We start from the raw sequence: 23,086 nt of genomic DNA, 5'->3' as shown, positions 1-23,086 counted from the left end.
ATCGCCCAAGCTTGAAGCAAAGTTGTGAAACAAATGTAGAGACTTCAAAGCTTGTCTCAGAGACTGTTTTATACCGAAATGGGGAGATAAAACAGATAAAGACAATCCTGTCCTGAGTATGACAAAAACCAGAACTTACGCAGTTCGAGAACTTTGATTGGAAGAGGTGCGAGTAGCTGATTTCTGATGAAAAATATATTTTATCTTTCTTTGCTGATCAATATTATCTAGGCTAGTTACACAGGGTACAATGTAGAGTTGGTTGAGGTTGGGTTAGGAAACGCCGAAACATCTTTTTATCTTTTTTTTTCACGACGGCTTAGATGGTTTACCGCACACACTTGTCTTATAGTCGAATCAGTGGAAAATATCAAACTTATCGTAACAGAAAATAATTCAATGTATGAAGTAAGGACAAATTACATTAAACATCGGACTGAATATTGGGTTACAATTGAGAAAAAAAAACCTGTTAAACAACAACATTTAATTGCCAATTCTTGATGTTTTATAAGAGTCAAATATTACTGCGCAACGTGATGATAGCTACTGGAGTCGTTGTAAATATTCAATGTTAGATTATACAGTTCAGTCTTCAGCTATAACATAAAATGTATGATCATATGTCTAGACTGCAGTAATGGATTCTACGGTGCAGCCTGTACGCAATGTCCTTTGGGATGTAGCAGTAGTAGCAGTAATACATGTGATCAATCGTCAGGAAGTTGTTTTCGTAAGTACTTTTTATGATAAATCATATTTGCAAGAAACACATGAATTCTTTCATTAAAATTTATATATAATTAAGGTACAAATTTCATGTTTAGTAAAATCCATAGCGTTATAGAGAGAGCATATGCCAATATATCTGTAGTTTCAGATGTAGCAAACTGATGTACATTCCAATTAGAAATGAAGGTTTTGATTATTAAAACCTTCCTCAATATGAAGTAGTTTATGCATATACGAAACAAAAATCAGTATTCTGTTAATTTGCTTGATTTAATCACTTGGATTTCTTTAACCTACTTTTCATGTGGATCATGGTAATTACCGACCGATGTGTCTTCAAATACTTCATAGATATTCACATAAAGGAGATATGGAAACCGATTCATATAAACTAGCCATAATTAGTTGTTTTTTGTTTTGTTTTTATTAATACTGAATATATTTTTCTTTTACTTACATGTAACTCATTAAAAATAAATTACTGATGTGAAATAATATGCCACATGTATAATATTTGTATTAATAATATCACGGACCTAGAAACATTATTTGTGCTACAGTAAATTGACATTGATATTAGCAGTCGAGGTAAAAATACTACATTGTTAATCCTATCGTTTAAATACAAGCCTATGATTTGTGGCGAAAGTCGACCTCTGTCAGCTCGACTGATCTGAAGGGCCAACGAATTTTCGCTAAGGTATGGCGTCTGGTATACGTCCGTCGCAGACCGTCCGACGTCCTTTCGGCAGCGTTACATTTCTCCTTATTGATTGAATTAATTAAACCCGTTCAGCAACTTACTCTCAATAATAAAGAGATCTAAGATCATGTGGAATGACTGGCCAGTGTTCTGCTTATATAACGCGCTACCAAATTTGGTGGAGTTAATGACCATATATTGGTTTCAAGGTAATACATTTATGAGTAAACTAAGATAATGAAGAGAAGTAGGATTCTCTTTCATGTTAACTGACTTATTAAGTACCTGTTCATGTTTAATGTAATACTATTGAATACCATAACGGTGATCTTGCTAAAGTAACAGACATGACATGTAAGATTTGAAAGTGTGTCCACGTACGATTTCATGAAGAGTCTTGGGTAAAGAGGGAATCAGTTATCGTCAGATCTACAAGTCCTGATGCAATTCCTGTTGTGTGACGGAAGCTGCTACGCAGTATACAGATTTCGCCAGTTTATTATATATATTTGTATTGCTTCGCTGTGAATTTCTTATATGGTTACCAGATGAGCTAAGAAGCCTAATTTGACAATGTTTTGTCAGTTAAGGTTCAACAAGCCCCCTAAAAGATGCTGTAGTCACCTAAAATTTCATGTTCAAAGACCTCAATTAAAAATCGTTATTTGTACTTAAACTTGAACCTTGGTTATTCAAAAAATACATAGCCAGGTTAACGTAGTCAAAATTAAGGCATTAAGGCTGATGTCTTCATAAAAATAGATAACTGGACTTATAACATGTCAATCTCTTTTGCGATCCAACTTAGTGCTGAGAAATGACCCATGATTTAAATTTTATTTATATACCTAGGTCATGCGGAGCATTGACATGTTATAAATCTGGTGAGTAACTTTTATCATTACAACAGCCTTAATGCCGTATTTTGACTTCGTTAACCTGGTTATGTACGATTTTAATAGCTCATGTACAAGTTCAATATATTTAAATTACATATATATATTCCAATTTTCGATAAGGGTATTTGAATATGACTTGCCAGGGGGTTACAATTTAGAGTTACTTTTACATCTTTTAGTGGGCTTGTTGAACCTTAAGTATCGGAATTAATAGGAAGATTACAAATAAATAGTGTTATCATCTTTTGCAATAAATAACTACATGAAATATGTGATTTGAATATTGTTCATATTTTATATTTCCCTTCTACTCAGAATGCATTATTGGATCATATGGCAGTTTCTGTAATCAGTCTTGCTCCGGTAATTGCAAAAACAGTGTTTGTGACAAGAGCAACGGCCGGTGTACAGGTAAGCAGATTTTCTCTTTTTTACACTATTTACCTTGCAATCAATGAGAAAGTCAAAATTAAAAAAAAATGAACATCATCAAATTTGCGTTACACAAGAAAATAACTTTGTATAAAACGTGTATAATTAAAAAGCTATATAAATAACCATTTCAACAAATTGATTAATTATTTACGCAATTTGGATAATAAATCACATGTAACATATCACTTTCTACGCATTGCAACTTACTATACCTAGTTATTTAACATTTTCTAATTGATCGTGCCTCTCTGATTTTCGAGGAGATTGGTTTAAGTACAAACACACAGAAAAAGATGTTTATCACGACCCGTTTTTTCAGGATCGATTGTGGGGTAGCACGAAACTTCCCTGTTAGTACACAGGCTGGCCTGGTTTACACAACAATCATAGAGCGCGAGCGCGAAAGGTCTGATTTAAGCAACAAAGTGCATTTGATTAATGCTACATGTTTCTCTTAACACCAAACATGATGACTAGTTAGTGTCTCATTCAGTTAACAGATGGCAATAACTCTGACTATTACCTCAACACAAACTTGTCATTTTACTGATTATATCATGTTACATGTATTCTTTTACTGGCGTTTGTTGGTCAGAAGTCACATACAAAGCTCATCTCGTATTATACACGATTGTTCTGTTTGTTTTGTTTTCATGAAAGTTTACTTATAAAAATTGCAACTTTGAAAATACATTTTTGATATGTCTAATCTGTCTTCTTTAGACACGCATTCCATTTTTTTTTTTTTTTAATGTGACAAGGATATAGACATTTAAAGAGAGAGACGTTTGTTAAATTGTAATACAATTTAAAACTGATTGTCCTTGAGCTCTTCTTCGTCTTTGGTTATAATTCACTTCACGATCTTTTCATCTATTGGACAAGTAGAAGTTAAGTTTGATTGTGCATTTATTACATACAATATTGGTAAGGTTTCATTTGAACTTGTACTTAACAGATGGCTGCACAACAGGATTTTCAGGCACATGGTGCAGATGTCCAGTAAACTGCAAGGACGCTAGCTGCTCTACTGGCCAGTGTTCAGGTAATCATGTAACAACATTGTGAGAAAATGATAAGGAACAGTTTTCGAATCGAGTAAATATGCTCATTTAAATGACAAGTTAAGTGCTAAAACTGTGAATCACAATGTTAAACTAATTTAGTCTCTGTTTCCAATTAGACGTCTATGTAAACATAACTGAGAATAAATCCTGTTCTTTTAACCAGCATACAAATGTAAATATTTGTTTTTTCTTTACCTGAATTTGATCCAGGCTTGTCTTAATGTATTTGATGCAGCCAGTATAAGAGATAATAAGATATTAAGTAAAAATCATATAGGTAGTGACTGAACTAATTGATGGACCAAAACGATTACATTAGTAAATTGCATTGGTAGATTGGCACATTGCTACAATTAAGACGGTTTTTTTCCAAATCAACAGCAGTTTTCGATAAGCACTCAATCAATGGATGGGTTCATATATGATCTGGCATCGCCCGCCTTCATTTTAAGATAACTAAATCAGTACCTCATTTATTATATAACTTTCTGTTGTTGTTAATCACAAATCTGCCAAAGGTTTCTTGTTGATAAATGCTGTTAAGTGGGGAAGTTTCATTATTCGCCAATGAAAACAGGTACGATCAGGCGTATGGTCCATCCTTTTTAAAACGATTTGTAAGATTCCTGTATCAACAGTGACTGAAAATATTGAATTAATTTGTCTTTTACCTAGTTTTAGTTTTATGATTGCTTTCGTACAAGGACGTATCAATCCCTTTTCTTTTTGCTGATGAATAATAAGAGCTATATATTATTGAACAACGTGATGTTTGCTGCTGGAGTCATAGATGATTTATTGTTATTGTTTTGTTTGTTTATAACAAATTGTAAATGACATCATTTCAGAGTGTACTGATGGATACTACGGACCATTCTGTACACCATGTCCTATTGGCTGTAGCAATGACACATGTGACAAAACGTCAGGACATTGTGGTCGTAAGTAGTATTCATGTTTAATGATATTTTTAAAAAACAACAGGGGTTCTTCAATCAAGTTGACATTTTATTCTATTGAAAATTATTTGTTTTGTAAAATCCATTGCGGTTATACAAGGACATACGTTAAAGTTATAAATAAAATACACTGATAAACTTCCAAATAGGAAGTGACTTTTATAATTAAAACCTGAATATGGTAATTGGAAATTAGTACTCTGTTATTTCATAAATTCCTTAAGTTTAAACTTTATCTATTTTCCACTAATTATGGAACTAGTCTTTTTCGATATATATGAATCACACCTGATGGGTCGACAGTTGTGGTAGCGCGCAGGAGGGTCATGAAGTAGAAGGAGTAGAGGAATTCGCACCAATACCGTTTTTGTACAAGGCTAGCCTCTTTTGGCTAGGGATATGATGGTATAAAGCGCTACCAGAATGAATGTCCTAGACCTACTTTCAAGGGGTCTAATATGATAAAAAAAAAACACCGACATATTGTGAACAACTGACATGTCATTGGTCATGATACTTTGCTAGTATCATTCTGGTATGAAGGGCTCTCCAATTTGTTCAAAATAATGCCTTTGATTTTGCTTAATAATACAGGGGTCAAATTTCTGACAAGTTTATCCTTCGCATATACGTAAATTGTATAATGGATGTGGAAATGTCTTTTTCTGTATTATGGTTTAATTTGATTCAATTGCCTTTTAATTTTTTGAGGTGTGCTACTTGAACTTTCAGTTTTATCTCTCTCGTCAAGTACATATTATCCACCATTTTCCCGCTAAAGAAAGGGGAGGTATGATCAGTTGATAGGCTTCTTCAAAACACAGAGAAGACTGTGATCAGGATATTATATTAAAACCATGCGGAAACGCGCAGAAATATCAGGAATCAGCAGAAATGAAATCATTCAGTGAATAGGTAAAATTGTAAGGCGTATTTTTTATGTTAAAATCATAAGGATTAGGCCAAAAGGGTAGGGTTGACATCTCAGCATATGACTGCCACTACACAAAAATTGTCAAAGAAATCTTTTAAAAAAAATGCATAGCCGGACAAACTTTTTCTAACCTGAAGGGGCATAATGTCTTAAAAAGGTTCGATACGCAAAATATTTCAGGAGACACAACAACATATGGTACTGCCACTACACGAACAAATCCAAAGAAATATATTGAAAACTGAGCAAATGCATAACTGGGCAAGGTTTTGTGGAATTGTTCACGTAAAGGGGCATACTCCCTTAAAAAGGTCCGTAACGCAAAATAATTTCAGGAGATAATTGATATATGAGCGAATGTATAGCCGGACAAAAATATGGACAGACGGACAAGCCGATTTCAGTTTACCCCCCCCCCCCCCTCCGAAAACACACACACACAGACACATGATCAATACAGTACCACATCGATGATCTGAACTGAATAAAAACAAATCGTTGTTGCATAAAATGTTAATTTATGACACGTGAGTGTTTGCATTTGTTATTATACGACGAAGAATGAAGAGTGAGTACTGCACATTGTGATTCTAATGTGTATTTGATTGTATCGGTAGTACATCAATCTAATAAGTTATGCAAACCTAGATAAATGAGTGGAGTATTGCTACAGATAATGTCAAGTTGACAAGTCTTTGCTTCGATTTTTGTTACGTAATGATACAGTAATACGATCTTCCAACATACCTCCATAATGGCATTATGTGTAGAGTGATGTTATTTAGCTATGTAAGAAACACGTCCGTTAACTAACTGTGAAGATCAAAGACGATTAACAGTTGAGCAATTCAGGGTCTCATGATTGTCAACTGGGAAGCGTGATTTAGCGTAATCTATAGGGGAATTATTATTCAGAAAAATGTATTGTTTCGTGATAAATATCGTCTATATGAGATTTGATAATTCTTCATATTTTTTTCAGAATGTGATGATGGATCCTACGGTAGTTTCTGTAACCAGACCTGTTCTGTTAATTGTAAAAACAAAGTTTGTAACATGGTCAACGGTCAGTGTACAGGTAAGCCGGAAATTCATGTCATCAAACATTAATACTGGTTTTTTTTAAAGAGAAATTATCAATTCAACCTGCTGGAATTTTTATAATAATGTTTATAACTAACATGTCATACATTACTCTGTGCATTTTGATTGTAATTCCTTGTTAGTTAACACTATCTTATCAATCCCGCTTCCTTGATCTCGGAGAGGGTGTGTGTAAGTGCACATGTACAGGATCAGGTGCTTACATGTAACATAATCCGTTTAGTACATTGTATCAGGATGGGGGGTGGATATATGAACGTTATAATATTATCGAAGATTTAAAGTAATATGTTCATTTCATATGCAGGTCCTTTTCCGAAAGGCTAAACAACAATATTACTTTGTCTCTTTGAAAATCTTTACCACAGATGATTGTTCAGGGATTGTAGGATGGATGACATGGATTGAACGTAAAAACAACGTATCCGTATTTGATGCAACATGTTTGTCTTCCCTCTCTACTTTTTTTCCGTTTCACTGGAATAAAATCATAATAATCCATATGTTTTAAAATGCTGAACTTAAAGATAAATAGAAATATAAACTTACGACAATTTTTTATTATGAAAATCACACCATTGATGCATACCACGTCTGCTTGTACATACCACGTCTGCTTGTATAATCCAGCTTCGGGGTTTTCTGTGTTAGTGTACGTCACACAAATCTAGGACAGATTTCACGGAAATGTTTGTATGTCTATGTGACTGGGGGCAAAATTATACAAATGTACTTTTCAAAATAAACACTGCAAAAATGTTGACAAGGAAAAGAATTCGTGAACTTCAACATATAGATAACACATTTTGCACGTGTGATTATATGCCACTAACATTTTTATTAGGTGCATTATCAAAATACATAACGAATTCTTATTTTTTGTTACATAGAAAACCTTTTTCTCTCATTTCCCTGTGTGTAAGATAGAGCTGTCCAGGGTAAGAAAGGTGTGTAAGAAATATCTATCTCACACCCCATTTCACGTGATGTGACGTCACAATGGCTCAACAAATGACGTGACTTCACGAATTTGGAAGTCTCTGATGCGGCAATGCGGAAAGGCGATGTGATGAAATTCAAACCCTTTACAATATATTTACCGTATACGTTAGAAAGATGTGATGGATTTTTCTGCGCAAACAATGTTTGCTAATATGGGGTATGCTTAATCTGGCTACGGATTCGTTTTCGTCTACAAAGCTCAGAGGAAAACTTGATATTTTCAAAATGGTAGCTAGTCCAAACGCATTGTCAAAGTTTCTAAGCTTATTCTGGTAGTTGGAATGAGAGAAAAATTCTCTTTCATGCCCAAGGGTGTAGGATAGGGAAATTCCACCCTCGGGATTTACAAATTTTGTAAACCCTCGGGTGGAATTTCCCTATCCTACACTCATGGTCATGAAAGAGTCTGATGATATTTCGCAATTAACTCAGTTCATTGTTGTATGAAGTGTTACTAAACTTAACACATTGACTATTCATAAAAAAAAAAAAATCGACGATAAATTGTAAAAATATTTGAATTATTTAATGTAAATGGTTTTGTTGGGTGTATTCCTCTAGGTATTGAGTAGAGGAAATAACGGTCATAACTGTATATATAAAGAGATATGGTTAAAGTTTTTAAAACAGTTATTTTAGGAAATGTTCGGTTTGTGTGACAGACTCATTGTGATTCCACTGAGTAGAAATACGTTATAATACAATCAATTTAGGAACTGCAGTTGTGTTTGGGTCTTCTGCATTAAAATAACGTATGGTTTAGTTATTATTAATGGCAAACAGTCTTTTCAATGTGAACAGGTAAAGGTTCAGTTTGATTGTGATCATTGCACTCGTACATTACAGACGGCTGCGTAACTGGATTTGTAGGCGATTTCTGTACATGTCCAGCTAACTGTATAGACAGTATCTGTTCATCTGGCCAGTGTACAGGTAACTATATACTATTATTTTGAGAATATGATATAAATCAATTTCCTAATCATCTTTATTCAAGATGGTCAACATTACAAGTTGAACGTAATTACTGTGAATCACACGTAACACCGATGTTCCCTCTCTATTCATTGATGTCAATATGTACCATATTGGGAGTACATCTTGTTTTGAATCCCTTGCATTATATTTTATTTTGTATGGTTGCAATACTAAAATTATGATTATGCACTTGCAAGGTGATTGTTCCCACAATGTTAAATACGAGACATCGGCATAAGTATACGTGCTAATCATCTCTGATTTGTTACTTAAACATAAAAAGAAATGCAGGTACAAATATATCATACTGTTAAGTTAGATAAATCGCATTCAATATTTCACTAACATTCAATTACAATTGAAAACAAAAGTACATCTCTTGACATTCCTTGGTCATGTAATATAACAATCATCCTGTTTTTATGTACATGTGTTTAGTACAAATTATAACATATCATTATATTGGACACTTTCGAAACATCTACATTTTTCATATATATAGTGAATTCCTTGTTATTGACAGATCTACCGGTCAGGTCCAACCCGCGCCCATTTTGTGGAGAAAAAAGTTTTTATATATATTAGCTAAGGGTCTGAATATATCAAGATATGTCATGAATATAGTAGAATACTGCAACTGGCAATGATCCATACCATACGGGAAATAAAAAAAAAAACCATACAATCAATTTATAGTGTATGTACTGATTAAAATAAGACGCATTATAATATAGTGAGTGACTTTGTGTATCGCAGTTACATGTAGCTTGTACAAGGTCGTGAACTCCAATGAACAAGAGGCTGAACTCCAATTCACTTGATAGTAAACACAAGAACACAAACTAGTGCACTGGAGTTAATGTTGCTTGTTAAAACCAGTGCACTAGGTTAGCAAGTTTAGGTTGATTCCAACACTACACGGTATATTTTAACAAACAATGTACACAACTTATAATGTCGAACTCTTACACAATCAGTAATACCAGCTGCATGATACATCACCGAATCGTGCTGTGTAACATAATAATACATTTAAAACAATGCTAACAATGTTGAAGGACTTGTGTATATTTCAATATTTCCAAAGCTCCGTCTGCTTAATGTAATAGTCGAGTTAAAGATTATCTTAATACACGATATTTGCTGCTCGAGTCGGTTTAAATGTCCGATTTTGCATTGTTCAAACCTGATTGTTTGGTCCTCTTTTTGTCTTATTTTTCAGACTGCAAGGATGGATTCTACGGACCAGTGTGTACACCATGTCCTGTTGGCTGTAGCACTGACAAATGTGACAAAACGTCAGGACATTGTGGCCGTAAGTAGTAGACAGATAGACAGCCATTCTTTATATCATTTAAACAAATTTCAACATTTACAACAATAAGAGAAAATTAAGAGAAAATTCATATAGCAAAGTTCATATTTTATCAAGAGCAGCTTGATATTTGTGGCAACATTAGTTCCCCCAATTCGTTATCCTGTAAAGTCACTGAAGTCCGATCTTCGAGAAGAAAATTGACTACAGCAGTCCCTTCCATGAACAAAAAGTGAACATATGAGCACTTATTGATACAGTCAACAGTTTTCTCTAAAGTGACATCTCTACTTTTATAAAGTGCTGGGCATTCTATTATAAAATGTGTTACAATATCATTACATTTCCTTGCGCATAGTTTACAGACAACTTCAGTATCTTCCCAAATACTTTATAATTTCAGGAAATAAACAGGGTCCAATGTGAATTGTCCTAATTTTAAACTCAAAGTAGCAACTGGACAGGACCTTTTGTTGTTAAAATACGAGAGTATCTCTGAAGAGAATTTCTCGTATTCAGCTTCTTGCTCCATTTGGTCAAGTGCCAGTCAGACATAAATCGTTCAATGAACAAAGTGTATCCCCGCGAATGTATTGCAAATTGCCAGGGAGAGCTGTTGTCTCTAAACTAATACAATACCGAGCTTTTTGAATGGTTATCGTTAAGTTTCCATTTGCTAGCATAAGCATACAAAACATCAAATTGATTTTCCCCAAAAGTTTTGGTCGTTGCGAGCAGTAATGTGTTGTCGGCTAGCAAATTGCATGGTACGTGCAGATTTCGTACTTTTAATCCTTAAATGTATTTATCCAGATTAATTATCAGATCGTTAGTGATTACTAGAAAACACCACGCAGATAAGGTATTGCAACATCTTGCATAAAACATGACGTCAGTGTTTATTTCCTAATACACCCAGGTTAAATTGACAACTGCCAACAAGGTCAGGAATGATAAAACCGCACAGCTGGTAGTGAATTGAAGACATATAGACATTCCATGACAATTGTCAGCGCATGCAAGATAACAGCCTTATGGAAGTGATTAGATTGTCTGGATCCTTTATCTTGTCAAAGACGTATGGACACTGCCGTAGTCACGAATAAGGCTTTCGTAACGTTTCACGTGGTAAAATAGATAAAATCAACATTATGTTTATATTGTATGGCTGAATATATCACTCAAGTTAGAAAATGTTGAAAAATATTCAACTCGGGCTACAAGCGGCCTTCGTTAATTACTTTCCCAACATTTTCTCGTTATTTATTCCAACATAATACACGTTAATTATTAGCAAACTTATATAATTTCCAATAAAAAATGAAGACATTGATTGCTAAAACCTCCATATTAAGCAGTTATTCAAATATGAATGATTAATCAGTATGTAAAAAGGAAATCACATTTTGAACCAACATTTGTTTAATTTCGATTGGAAGTAATTCAAACTTGGTTAGCATTATCAGTATTGGATAACAGTTTGATGGTATGCACAAATCACCCCTGACTGACCCCCAGGGGCTGATGATTGGGGCCAAAAAGGGTCGAATTGACTGAAATTTCAAAAATCTTCTTCACAACACCGAGATATGGTAGACTCGAATACTCTTCATAGATGGAAGGGTCTTAAGGTGCTTTAACAAAATTGTGAATTCCATGACCCTGGGGTCTCACGTTTCCCCCTGGGGAGGGGGTAAACTTTACTATAGTATAATTATGAATGATATGGTCCCCAGCCCCCAGGAGCCTGAGGGGCGGAGCCAAAAAGGGTCAAATTGACTAAAATTTCAAAAGTCCTTTTTTCAAGATCCAAATATGGTAGAATCAAATACTCTTGATAGATGGAAGGGCCTTAAGGTGCTTTACCATCTAACTGACAGAACCACTATTTGTACATAGTACATATACTACCCAGATCTTTCACACTACTTTTGCATTACATGTTGTTCAGGTTACCTTTGTTACAATTTTTTTTTTTTCATTTGACAACATCGATAACATCATTTTTTACATAACTCGTGGGACCGTTAAGGCCTATGGGCCTCTTGTTTTCTCAAATGAATGTCGTTGATTTTCTTTAAATGTCACAGGGGTCAAATATGTAAAAGTATTTAAAAGAATGTATCTCCAAAAATAGGAGGGCTATGCTCGTGATTTTTGTTTATTAGCAAGCTAAGAAGAATATTATTTAAGTATTGTCCAATCAATCGGTTCTTTCAATTCACTCCGTAAATTTTCATTTTTAAGGTTAGATGAAACTATGGCAGAATATGTGATTGTTTCGGTACATTGTTGCTACATACACTATTTGATTCACTATTGATATCGTTTTTATTTGGAAATCTTACCAGAAAATATCAGCAAGCGGCAGACTTTCATTTAGTTACCAATTAAAACCTAAGCTCTACCTTTGTATCAAACGTAATGTCATTGGAACCTGGCGTTAAGTATTTAGCTGCTAAATCACGTACTTTTTCAATGTAGCAATATTTGTGCAATGATTAAAATGAATTGAAATCTTATGGTTTCCCTTCGAATACCATTTATAGCTCACTCGTATGGCCGATTATACCGATCTTGTTCGTCACGATATATGTTTCCTATTGACAGAATTATATAACACACATAATTATCGCTACTGAGCTACAGTCGTCATTTACTTTCCGGATGCCCCATTAAAGACAGTCTCTTTATTCAGTAATCTTAACAAAATGATAGTAACAACGCAATTAGAACGTCAAAACAATCAGTTCTATCGTCAAATAAAATGGGCTGAAGTATCGATCGACAAATCAATTGGAACTTCAGAGAAGTGTTTTGTTTCCGCTGATGATTTGTTTTTCATGAAATAAAAATGAAAATGGCTGATTGGCATAAGATCAGTATAGCATATTATGTAAAATCATTGTGTTTAGTCATGATTCAAAGTGTATTGGTATGTTAGAATGTTTCTAAAGCAAAAATCCTACAAAAAATGTCCAATATTACATGCACCGTGTGTGATCATAGCTATTTCTTTGTATAAATACAATATGTTATGTTGTAGATTGTTCACCTGGAAACTATGGAGATACTTGTAATAAGACCTGCCCGTCTAATTGTAAGAATGACACATGTGGACAACTGAGCGGGGAATGCACAGGTCTGTGGATTAAACCGGATTTATCCGCCAAATATATATTACGCTATTGCTTTGAGTCGCTCATATTGAGGATGGGGTTAAAATATTTTTCTAACTATCTTTACAACAATTTACATTCAAGCAAACAAATGAATATGCAATTGAAGATATATGACGCCTTATTTACAAACAACATACTAAAACGATCTGTTATCAGAAAGGAGATGACCCCATCTTAAGATGGATTTAGGCAATATTAAGAAGCATTTAGGATAGAAACTATTTCATATTTTCATGATTTCTTGTTGGTATTGTTGGGGATGTTTGTAAATTCAAGATGGCAGTGGCCGCGTCTTATTTCCTTAAGATAAATTCCTCAGTTATACCGGGCGATTTGTTTTATCGAAATTCGATCATGTATGTCATTGGTTGCCTTTGCTAAGACTTGTTATTGTATTTGTTTTGATTAGTAAGATATCATCTAACTATCTAAAACACTGGATTTGTAATAAATACAGTTTGTATTAATATAGCTTAACTCAAGTGAGTGATTAAATGGTACGTGTTATATTGTTTTTGTTTTTGCAGAATGTGACCCCGGATATCATCAGAGTTTTTGTAATCAGTCCTGTTCGGAGAACTGTTTTAACAGAATGTGCAACATAAGCAATGGACAGTGTTCAGGTACATTTAAGACAATAACACTAAGACAATATAAAACAATGACCGAGTCGCACGTCCTGAGACATACTTAATTCCAGCAAGTTTACTGTTGCTAATACACAAAGGTAAATAATAAATAATTAATTTGTATATGAAACTTGTGTTTTATCGTGACGCTTAGATGACCTTGTGGGAGTATACGTTATTGCTTATATTAAGTTCTGCGATTCATTCAGACCCTCATAATGCAGTTGAGACAAGGTCCGTCTTTTAATGTAGTATTTTTAACACATCATCCTTTTGTTTCTGGCTAGTAATTACTTAGTTGTTTTTGTCCAGTGTTATTTTTAAAGTTAGAACTATGACAAGTATAAGCTAAGTGTCCTTCATTACATCTTATATTTCACAGAATGTGATGCAGGATTTCACGGTAATTTCTGCAGTCAAGTGTGCCCAACCAACTGTAAAAACAACATCTGTAGCATGCAAGACGGACAGTGCATTGGTAAGACAGAATTTGTTTTGCATTAGCTGAAACATCGGTTATTCATCATATAAGACAAGATGTAATATTGCTGATAGTTGATTAAGACGAAGTGAACATTTTCCCCCTGCGCGTTTTATGTATATATCTTTATAACTATTGGTAGAAACGGAGGCTTTGCCAGGAACATCCGAAAGCCAGGTCGGAACATATGCAGGGGCAGTAGTTGGAGTGGTTGTCGTCATTGCTTTCGTAATAATAGTGGTCATCATAGTCATCAGAAGGTTGGTATTAATCATGTGGTATTCACGATAATCATCTCAATAATAATTTTATCATGAACGACGTTCGTAGTAAAATTCCCCGATAACTGACTGTGAGTTCGTCCGTCAGTATTCGACATGTATGTATCAACTACGACGACTAAACATTGTGAGGGAAGTAGGGATGTCACTAGTAACCTTTATAAGTAGTAAACCGTCTATGGTGGTCAAGTTGTAGGTAAAGAACGAGGTAAGCGATTGAAATAAAATAGTATGTGGTGTCTTTGATTTAAAGTTCAGAGAATACATACGATCCACGTGGTCAGTGTGTTATTTAAAGCCAACTCGTCGTCAAAGTGAAATCAATATATTAAGGATGTACTCTTCTGAGGTTTAAATCGCGTTCAAGTCTCGTTTTGATCTCGTTTAACAGGTTTTTGTAATATTTTTTTTTACAAATAATTGTAAATTTTAAAAGCAAACACGCACCTGAAAAATGTCACATAAAACTAGATACCTGTCGTTTGTACTTTTTTCACATTTTGTTTTAAGAATTACCTATTCAGCGGCCATTTTAAACGTTTGTATGTCCTGTGCTTCATGAAGGCCAAGCTAACACATTTTCTGACACTAGATTGATCACTTAAATCGTCATTGTGTCGCCATCGTTAATTGTATCCAGTTTATTCTTACTGTACAACTTTATAATGTTTAGTATGATGAAAACAACATGCAACAAAGTAGACAATTAATATTTGTTGATTTTGACCCCGAAAAAAGTGAAAAATAACTCAAAATAACGATACAAAAAGGAAGCCTACCGACCCCCATTTTTGTGACTGTTTTAAGAAGAGAAATATAGTTTCTGTTGATCCAAAAACGGCTAAAACATTAATATTTTTTTCATTGAAAATAGGAATAGGGGTTACTTTAATAACTTTTCTGAGTTTTTGTCATTCAGAGAAAATACAATTTTCAGCAATTGTGTTAATGACATGAAATACAATTATTTTATTTATTTTATTTAACACTTTATAGATATTTTTTTTCCAAACGAAGAAACAGATATTTTGTCTGACCGACAGACACGCAGACATACCTGTACACCTAAAGAGGGTCTGGTACACTAACATGAGAGACAGTGAAAGTGAGAGGGAGAGAGGATGACAAGAGAGATAAATTGAGGGGGGTTCAGACTGATGAAGAAGTCAAAATACGGGCATGTTCTGTACAAATGTATGCAGTATGCACATGTACACACTCACTCACACACACATACAAATTACAATACATACACGCAAGCACACCTACACGAACACACACGCACACACACCTACACGAACACCCACCCCCCCACACACACACACACACACACACACACACACATATACATACAGTTGTGTGACCGCACAACGCACCAAAATACCGTGTATGCATACATCGGTCACACACCGTCCGCACATCGTCCACAAATGGTGCGCACAACTGGGCGATTTAACAATCGTTCGCCCCGTTGTGCGCTTCTCTCTGTACAACTGTGCGATTTTGTACAATTTTTTGATCAATATTACGAAATGAAAAAAATACGGAAGGCTCGTATGCAATAATGTAAACTGTATTTATTATTGTAATTTCTCATCGCAATAATTAAGATTATGTACAATTTTACAATGCATGTAACACAGTATTACAGTGACCGTTAGACTGTCAATAATGGATTTGGCTCCTATAGCTAGGTAACAGAACAGGTAAATAACAATTTGATGAGTGACCGGCATTTTACCTGGCCTGTGCCTAACGGGTAGAGCTGATAAGTGATACCGTATACCGTTATGAAAACACAACTGGGCGTTTAGTATTTGTTATTTGCATTCGTTTTAACCTAAAGTTCCCCTTCAACTGGTTTTCAACCTTGGCGAGTTACGTAAGTGCCCTGGGCGGGGAAAACTACGGTCCAGGTACAAAGTGGCTATGTTTACCTGTGTTGTAATTTTACATTTGTCGATTAAGGTCGTTTAACAAACACCGAAAACCCCATTTCTAAATTAAGGAAAAATAAAGAAGGAAAGATAAGCTTGAAGATGAAGCTAGAATAGGGAAGCATACTAAAAAAATGCACACATATATACATACATACATACATACACACATACATACATGCATACATTTAAATGGACACACATTTATACATACTTTAAGATTATATTTAAAAACATAATATGAAATATACTGTTTTAATACTTGGTGCGTACATACATACAAGTCAAGTCAAGTCAATTTTGTTTATTATAGTGTCATATATCACAATTACATCGTACAAGTATATAGTTACACAGTATAAAAACATATAGTAACATAACAGGGATCAATTCTCTTAATGTAAAAATATATAAACCTGTTTTAATGCTTGGTGCATTGATCAGGACAACAACTTACAGCGTTGCTGAAACTTTTACGACAAATATTCCTTTTTTCAGAAGAAAATTGCCAACAAAAGAGAAGACATACCAACATGCAGAGTACGATGATGACTTAGAGAATACGTCATCCCTGCCTCTTGCTAAATCAGGGCGCAAAAGCCATGAGACATCGAAGCCTGCAATGTGTGGGTATTATATATTAATGGAATAGGTGTCAACAGACAAGAAATATTAACATTGGTGCACTTTGTTTGTATACCCAAACAGTATATAATTTCTTGAAAAAAAAATCAACCTGTTTAAGTTTTGCCTGGAATATGTAGATCAAATGGAAATATCCGGATTTATTTCAACACTTTTGTGAGTGCAATAAGTCGAATGAGTAGAAAAAAGTCAAAAGCAATTACCCCCTTTTTTATATAAAGTCCGTGGTACGCTTTATGCATTTCGTTCGTTTACATAATAGGGATGGTTTTCAGTACGCAAACATGCAAAAAAGTACCAGCTAGTTCATAGACAATCTTATCAATTTTGTACATGTACTTGATAACATGCACAATATAACTAGCTTATTCATAGAAAATCATCTCAGATTTCACGTCCGTATTTCTACTTTCAATATAAGTATATGTCACTAAATGATAAAAAATAGAACATTATTTTTAAACTAAGCATGTGAACACAAACCATGTGACACAAACATCACAATATTTTTTTTCTAAATAATATTTACTAACAAGGTTACTGTTTTTTAAACATGACAGTGAGTGCAATGTAACTCTTACATATTGCAAAGGTTGAAAGCGACAAGTTTAAAAAAAGAGAGAAAAACAGAACGACTTAATTAATTATATTATATTAATATGAAACTGCAAAAACAATACACGAGGTTTATATTTCAGCTTCTGTTGGATATTACTTTGCCTACCTTATCTTATCAATATGTCAGGTATTTGATAATTTGTTTAATCTTTTTCAATTTGAACATGGCCATTTTTTTGTTAATTAATCCCATTATTACAAAATCCCTGTTCTTTCTATATTTATTTTCTGGTTGAACAAATAAGTATGCATGTGCACATGGTGAAAAACCAGTTCGGCAACACACATAATGCATTTTCCAAAGGAAGCTATCTTTTTCAAACATTACATCAATGCTTTGAAACAAAAGATCTCCAAACTCCTGGTGGCTGGCTTTTATGTTTATGTATCTCTGATAAGTTACTTTTCAAATTGTGTATATATAAAAAAAAATAAAAAAAAATATGCACTCGGAAACGTCCTGCCTTCAAACAACTTGAACATCAAATTACTAGAATTAGATAAACTTAATATCCAACCACCAAACGCTAGGGCAACTACATATAACAGTCGATCCATATAGTGCAGAATGTATTAATAATCCTAATTGGCTTTAAAAATAAATAAAATCTAGCAGCTTTGTACATCATTATTCATTTGCATTTTCATATCATTTTGAAAAACTTCCTTTCTTTTTGAATAGTTTGTTTCATTCTTGTTTCAACTCTTTATAGCTGTGACAAATGATAAAGCGATCGAATACATCAACGTCTGTGATGTCGGTAAGAAGGACGAAGAAGTGGTATATAGCAATATGGACACCTCGGGCGGTGTCTCTATTGATGACATCCGTGCAATGATACCAAAAAAGATGGAAAATGAAGAAGAAGAATTTAAGAAGGAATTCAAGGTATGGTGCGACTCTTATTTTAAAGAAAATTGGATAAGAACTACATGTAATTTGCATTTATTTGATATGGTTGATAAAAAATAAAAGACGCAGAAAGTAAATAGAAAATCAAATCTTCATGAAGAATATCCTAACAAAATTGTAAAATTAAATTTAACATTTGAACTCATATTTGCGATATTTTTTAATTCCAAAATGCTTCTATCATGATATTTTATGAAGCTGATACAGTGCCGTCACCAAGACCATTGTTGAGTCTCATTATTCGTCAGAACGCTTTTATTTCTGCAAAAGGTTACGTGATCGTCTGGTAATATACTCACTTTTTTACAACGTAATAAACATGTCGCTACTGCTTAGTAGTAACATAAATATGCTGCAATAAGTTACATTGTGATGTACATTAGTACAAGGAAATAACAAGATTAAGGTGGAGTGTATATAAAACCGTTATTCAAATTCAAATCTTTGACAATATGGCGATCTCTGAACAAAGCAAAAACTAAAATGAGTACTATTGAGTGGTATGGAAGGGTAAGTGTCTGTTTTTTTCATTTCCAATCCTGTGTTATAAGTTTATCTGTCAGCATTCAGTATTCAATCTATGAGGAAAGGTTGTTCAAGGCGGAATAAAACCAACATTTTATTTATTGCACTCATGGATCATTAAATGCCACAATTCGTTATCTTTTCGGATTGCATTGTACTATAATGGTAGAAGCAAGTTTCTAATGTGTTGGTCGAGCAGCTGTCAGAGCCTGCAGTACAATCGTGTTCATATACATTCTTTTATAGTTTCGAAATCTAATAAAAACGAGGCAGGTTCATATATTGTGATACATGCATCGTTACCCCTTTCGAAGAAATGGACATCATATTAAATAGTTGCCTTAGTTATCAGGCAAAGGCGTCTTTTTTTTCAAGCAATAAATATAATAGTGCTTGCCGACAATGATCAGATTATTAGAATTTTGTCTGCCGAACATAACAAATACTTGTCACGCCCAATGCTGAGCGTGGTTTAGATATAAGGACCAGGAAGTAAATATTTAAGTTAGACTTTTATTTTGCATTTCAATCTGCTAATTCTTCAGAGAATAACTCATATATGCATACTATACTAATCTTTTCTCAGTTTTTTTATCATGCATTGTATGTTTAATTTTAACTTTAAAAAATAGAAAGTAATACATTGTGTTTTTATATTATATACAGGAGTTACCCTGGGGAGCAGTACATCCTCACCTAGTAGGTGCTAAAGCATCCAATAAACCAAAGAACAGATTCAAAACAACATTTCCTTGTAAGTAATTATATTGGAAATACTAAAGAAACAGCAGTTTTTTTTTAAAAACAAACAATACAAGGGGATGTTTAAGTATGTAAAGGGAATAATATAAAAGTTCACCTTTAAAATGGTGCCCATTATCTTTTGTGATCTAAATATTTCTTTTCTATTAATTTAATAATTTCCTGTCAAAATCTTAGTTACAAAACCATCTGTTCTGTTACACAACAAATATATTTATATAGACTGTTATGTGTGTGAAATAATGGGAACAAAACATGTAATCTTGTTTCTTCTGTCGTTTTTCAAACAACACAAAACTCTGCCTCGTCAAATAGTATTTACATTATATACATAAACATTACAAGGAGATTAACCGATCGATCATGATGAGCAGTCTCTAAGGTTTTTCAAAATGATTTGTTAAATAATACTACATATCCCCGAAAATAATGTTTGCTTTTGAATAGAACGGATATGGATTCCATCAGTAGCCTAAATAATGGTTGTCGATGAGTGTATTTGCCGAAATACATCTCGGCTATAAGAATAGAGATAACGAGAGTAAATTGTTTTAGATATGATGCAATACCTCTCTACTAATGATGCTATGGTTATGAGGAGGTGGCGGTTAAGTAAAAACGGCCGTGTGTCCTCGTCTAAAACATCTGACTCGCGCACTTAGTACATGTTTAAACCAAGGGCACAGCAAGGGGTGCACGAGCATCCCACTTTCATAGTTGTCCTCAGTACATTGTAACTTTGGTAACTCAACAATACTATGGTATGTCAGTTTTGAGAAAAGTATTGATTATGTTTTTATCGCTAATTATACAATATTAACATCAAAATCTGCCATAATTGTTTGTGAAACATTTACAGAGGTTTTTTACTATATGAAAAAGTAGTATTACGTCCAAAAGTCTCCTTTTCGGCAAATGCAATTTCTTATCCAACCTGTTCCCCTAATGTAATAAGGAAACTGTATAATGAACCTTTGAACGCATAAAGTTGAACCCAGTTTTAGATGCATTGTCAGGATGGTGACGTCGATTTAAATTCCAAAGCTTTACACCACTTTCTTTCCGGCTGTTCAACAAGCATTTCTAAACGATTTGTAAACTACAGCATAGATGTTGGTATGCTGAATATGCCTACTACATGTAGCTACCAGACAGATAGCATATCCTTTAAGTTAAACTTCTCACAGCTAATTACAGTGGTTAAGGAGCAACGGTCCTTTATTTCAGATGACCATTCCCGTGTCATACTGGATAAGATTGCGAATGATCCTGACTCGACCTACATTAACGCCAATTACATTGACGTAAGTCAATTACGTATTTTCGAAATCGTATAAAGTATCATGTAGGGCCTTATGTATAAGACATTTAGGAAGTAAGCCTGTGTTTATGTTTGTCTTAGAAAGAAACACCACTTTTTTTGTCCAGAAATACCACAATTTTGGTTTCTTCGAATAAAATTTATGTCTTTCGTACCAAATGCTAAAATGTAATTGATGGATTCTTTCACGACAATTCCAAAAAAAAGATTAACCTGTTCAACGGACACGCAGTATAAGTAGCGATGTTGCTGAACGGCGGCTGTGATGTGATACATGTACAATATAGGATTGTCATAGAAATACAATGAATACTGTACCTTCATTGACCTGCTATTGACTGTTGATAATGTAGTTGAATTTATTGCATATGATGTAGTGAAGGTATTTAAATAAACTTTTGGTATCTCTTTTATTACTGATTTCATAGACATTTGGAAATATGTCATGCATCTCTAACGTGCTTCGATATTACTTGGAAAACTCTAAATGATACACAGTCAATCACAAATATGTTTCTTTTTTTCCCATTTCAAATGATAGAGTATCGACGCCTGCCAAGCTTATGTCGCATGTCAAGGTAATGCTAACAAAGTTTCTTCTCTTGAACCAGCAAAAATGTCAATTTTTGTTTTCTTATTCAAGTGGGTTCAATGTACTGCCATTCGAATGCAGACTATATTGTAAATAAAATTGTGCCTTTTTGTAATGATATTTTGATTATGAAATACTTTGCTTAGCTTTGAAACAGCCCCGTCGCTATAAAAACGGACTCTCACACCTACTCGTATTCACGTTATTGTATACAAGAACGTGACTTACAATAGGCAACATAGTATGTTTCGTGGTGCCAATCTTGGAATTTTACATTCTAGGGCCAAAGCCAAATACGGTGGACGACTTTTGGAGGATGGTTTGGCAACTGAACACTGGAAAAATCGTCATGGTTACAAACCTTATCGAGGGCGGCAATGTAATGATATAGTTTTTTTTTGTAATATACACTATATATATATATATAAATATATAAAATATTAATTAGTATGCTATATCAGTTGCAAATCTACTTTACTCTTACCCATTACAAATACTGTACGTGAAATGGTTTATAGATTGAAAAAGAATTACCTGGTTTACTAATCATTGTTTTTGGACTATGATATATGAAATCAGTCTTACAGCTAATGTATATCTGCTTTCATATTGGTACATTTGTATAGATTATTTTGCTTAATTTATATGGTGTTTGCATATTTTGAATTTTACGACATTTTAGGTCAAATGTCACCAATACTGGCCTGACGAAGGTAAATCTTTATCAACGAAGCATTTCAACATCAGTCTCGATCGAGAGAGGTCGTATGCTTTTTATGTACTACGAGAGATTTCAGTGACACACAAAAAGGTAAAAGAAATATAACCATTGAAGTATTCAGTAGTTTTTATCAAATGTAGGTGTGTTAACGGGAGGAATAACCGATGGAAATTGCTCATATATACGTAGTATACACGTGTCACTGCTCGAGTTGTACTGGTATTATTTGAATGATTTGTGTATTTCCGAGGAATCCTATTAGGGCAAACTGTTTCTGTTTGTAAAAAGAGTTTGGTAGAACTTCGACTTATGGCGAACGAATTGAGAAAAGTAGTAAATGGTGTATATTTT

At 33.9% G+C, this 23,086-nt stretch overlaps 1 protein-coding gene across 2 annotated transcripts in view; it reads left to right on the top strand.

Moving 5' to 3' along the window:
- The first annotated feature begins 456 nt into the window (after window positions 1–456).
- LOC110452547 (receptor-type tyrosine-protein phosphatase epsilon-like) overlaps window positions 457–23,086 on the top strand; it is a 31,502-nt gene continuing 8,872 nt past the window's right edge. Inside the window, exons 1-18 of one of the 2 annotated variants that reach the window (XM_021501152.1) lie at window positions 457–733; window positions 2,650–2,745; window positions 3,728–3,814; window positions 4,685–4,777; window positions 6,712–6,807; window positions 8,682–8,768; window positions 10,036–10,128; window positions 13,175–13,270; window positions 13,838–13,933; window positions 14,322–14,417; window positions 14,563–14,680; window positions 17,137–17,264; window positions 18,615–18,790; window positions 20,006–20,093; window positions 21,329–21,405; window positions 21,964–22,000; window positions 22,296–22,393; window positions 22,697–22,825. In XM_021501152.1, coding sequence (XP_021356827.1) covers window positions 616–733; window positions 2,650–2,745; window positions 3,728–3,814; window positions 4,685–4,777; window positions 6,712–6,807; window positions 8,682–8,768; window positions 10,036–10,128; window positions 13,175–13,270; window positions 13,838–13,933; window positions 14,322–14,417; window positions 14,563–14,680; window positions 17,137–17,264; window positions 18,615–18,790; window positions 20,006–20,093; window positions 21,329–21,405; window positions 21,964–22,000; window positions 22,296–22,393; window positions 22,697–22,825 — 1,809 coding nt within the window. In that variant the 5' untranslated portion in view covers window positions 457–615. The remainder of the gene's footprint in view (window positions 734–2,649; window positions 2,746–3,727; window positions 3,815–4,684; window positions 4,778–6,711; window positions 6,808–8,681; window positions 8,769–10,035; window positions 10,129–13,174; window positions 13,271–13,837; window positions 13,934–14,321; window positions 14,418–14,562; window positions 14,681–17,136; window positions 17,265–18,614; window positions 18,791–20,005; window positions 20,094–21,328; window positions 21,406–21,963; window positions 22,001–22,295; window positions 22,394–22,696; window positions 22,826–23,086) is intronic. The other variant, XM_021501153.1, reaches the window with a different exon arrangement.

Source organism: Mizuhopecten yessoensis, unplaced genomic scaffold (assembly GCF_002113885.1).
Source record: "Mizuhopecten yessoensis strain PY_sf001 unplaced genomic scaffold, ASM211388v2 scaffold6719, whole genome shotgun sequence".
Classification (NCBI taxonomy): Eukaryota; Metazoa; Mollusca; class Bivalvia; order Pectinida; family Pectinidae; genus Mizuhopecten; species Mizuhopecten yessoensis.
This window is presented reverse-complemented; position numbering and strand designations above follow the sequence as displayed.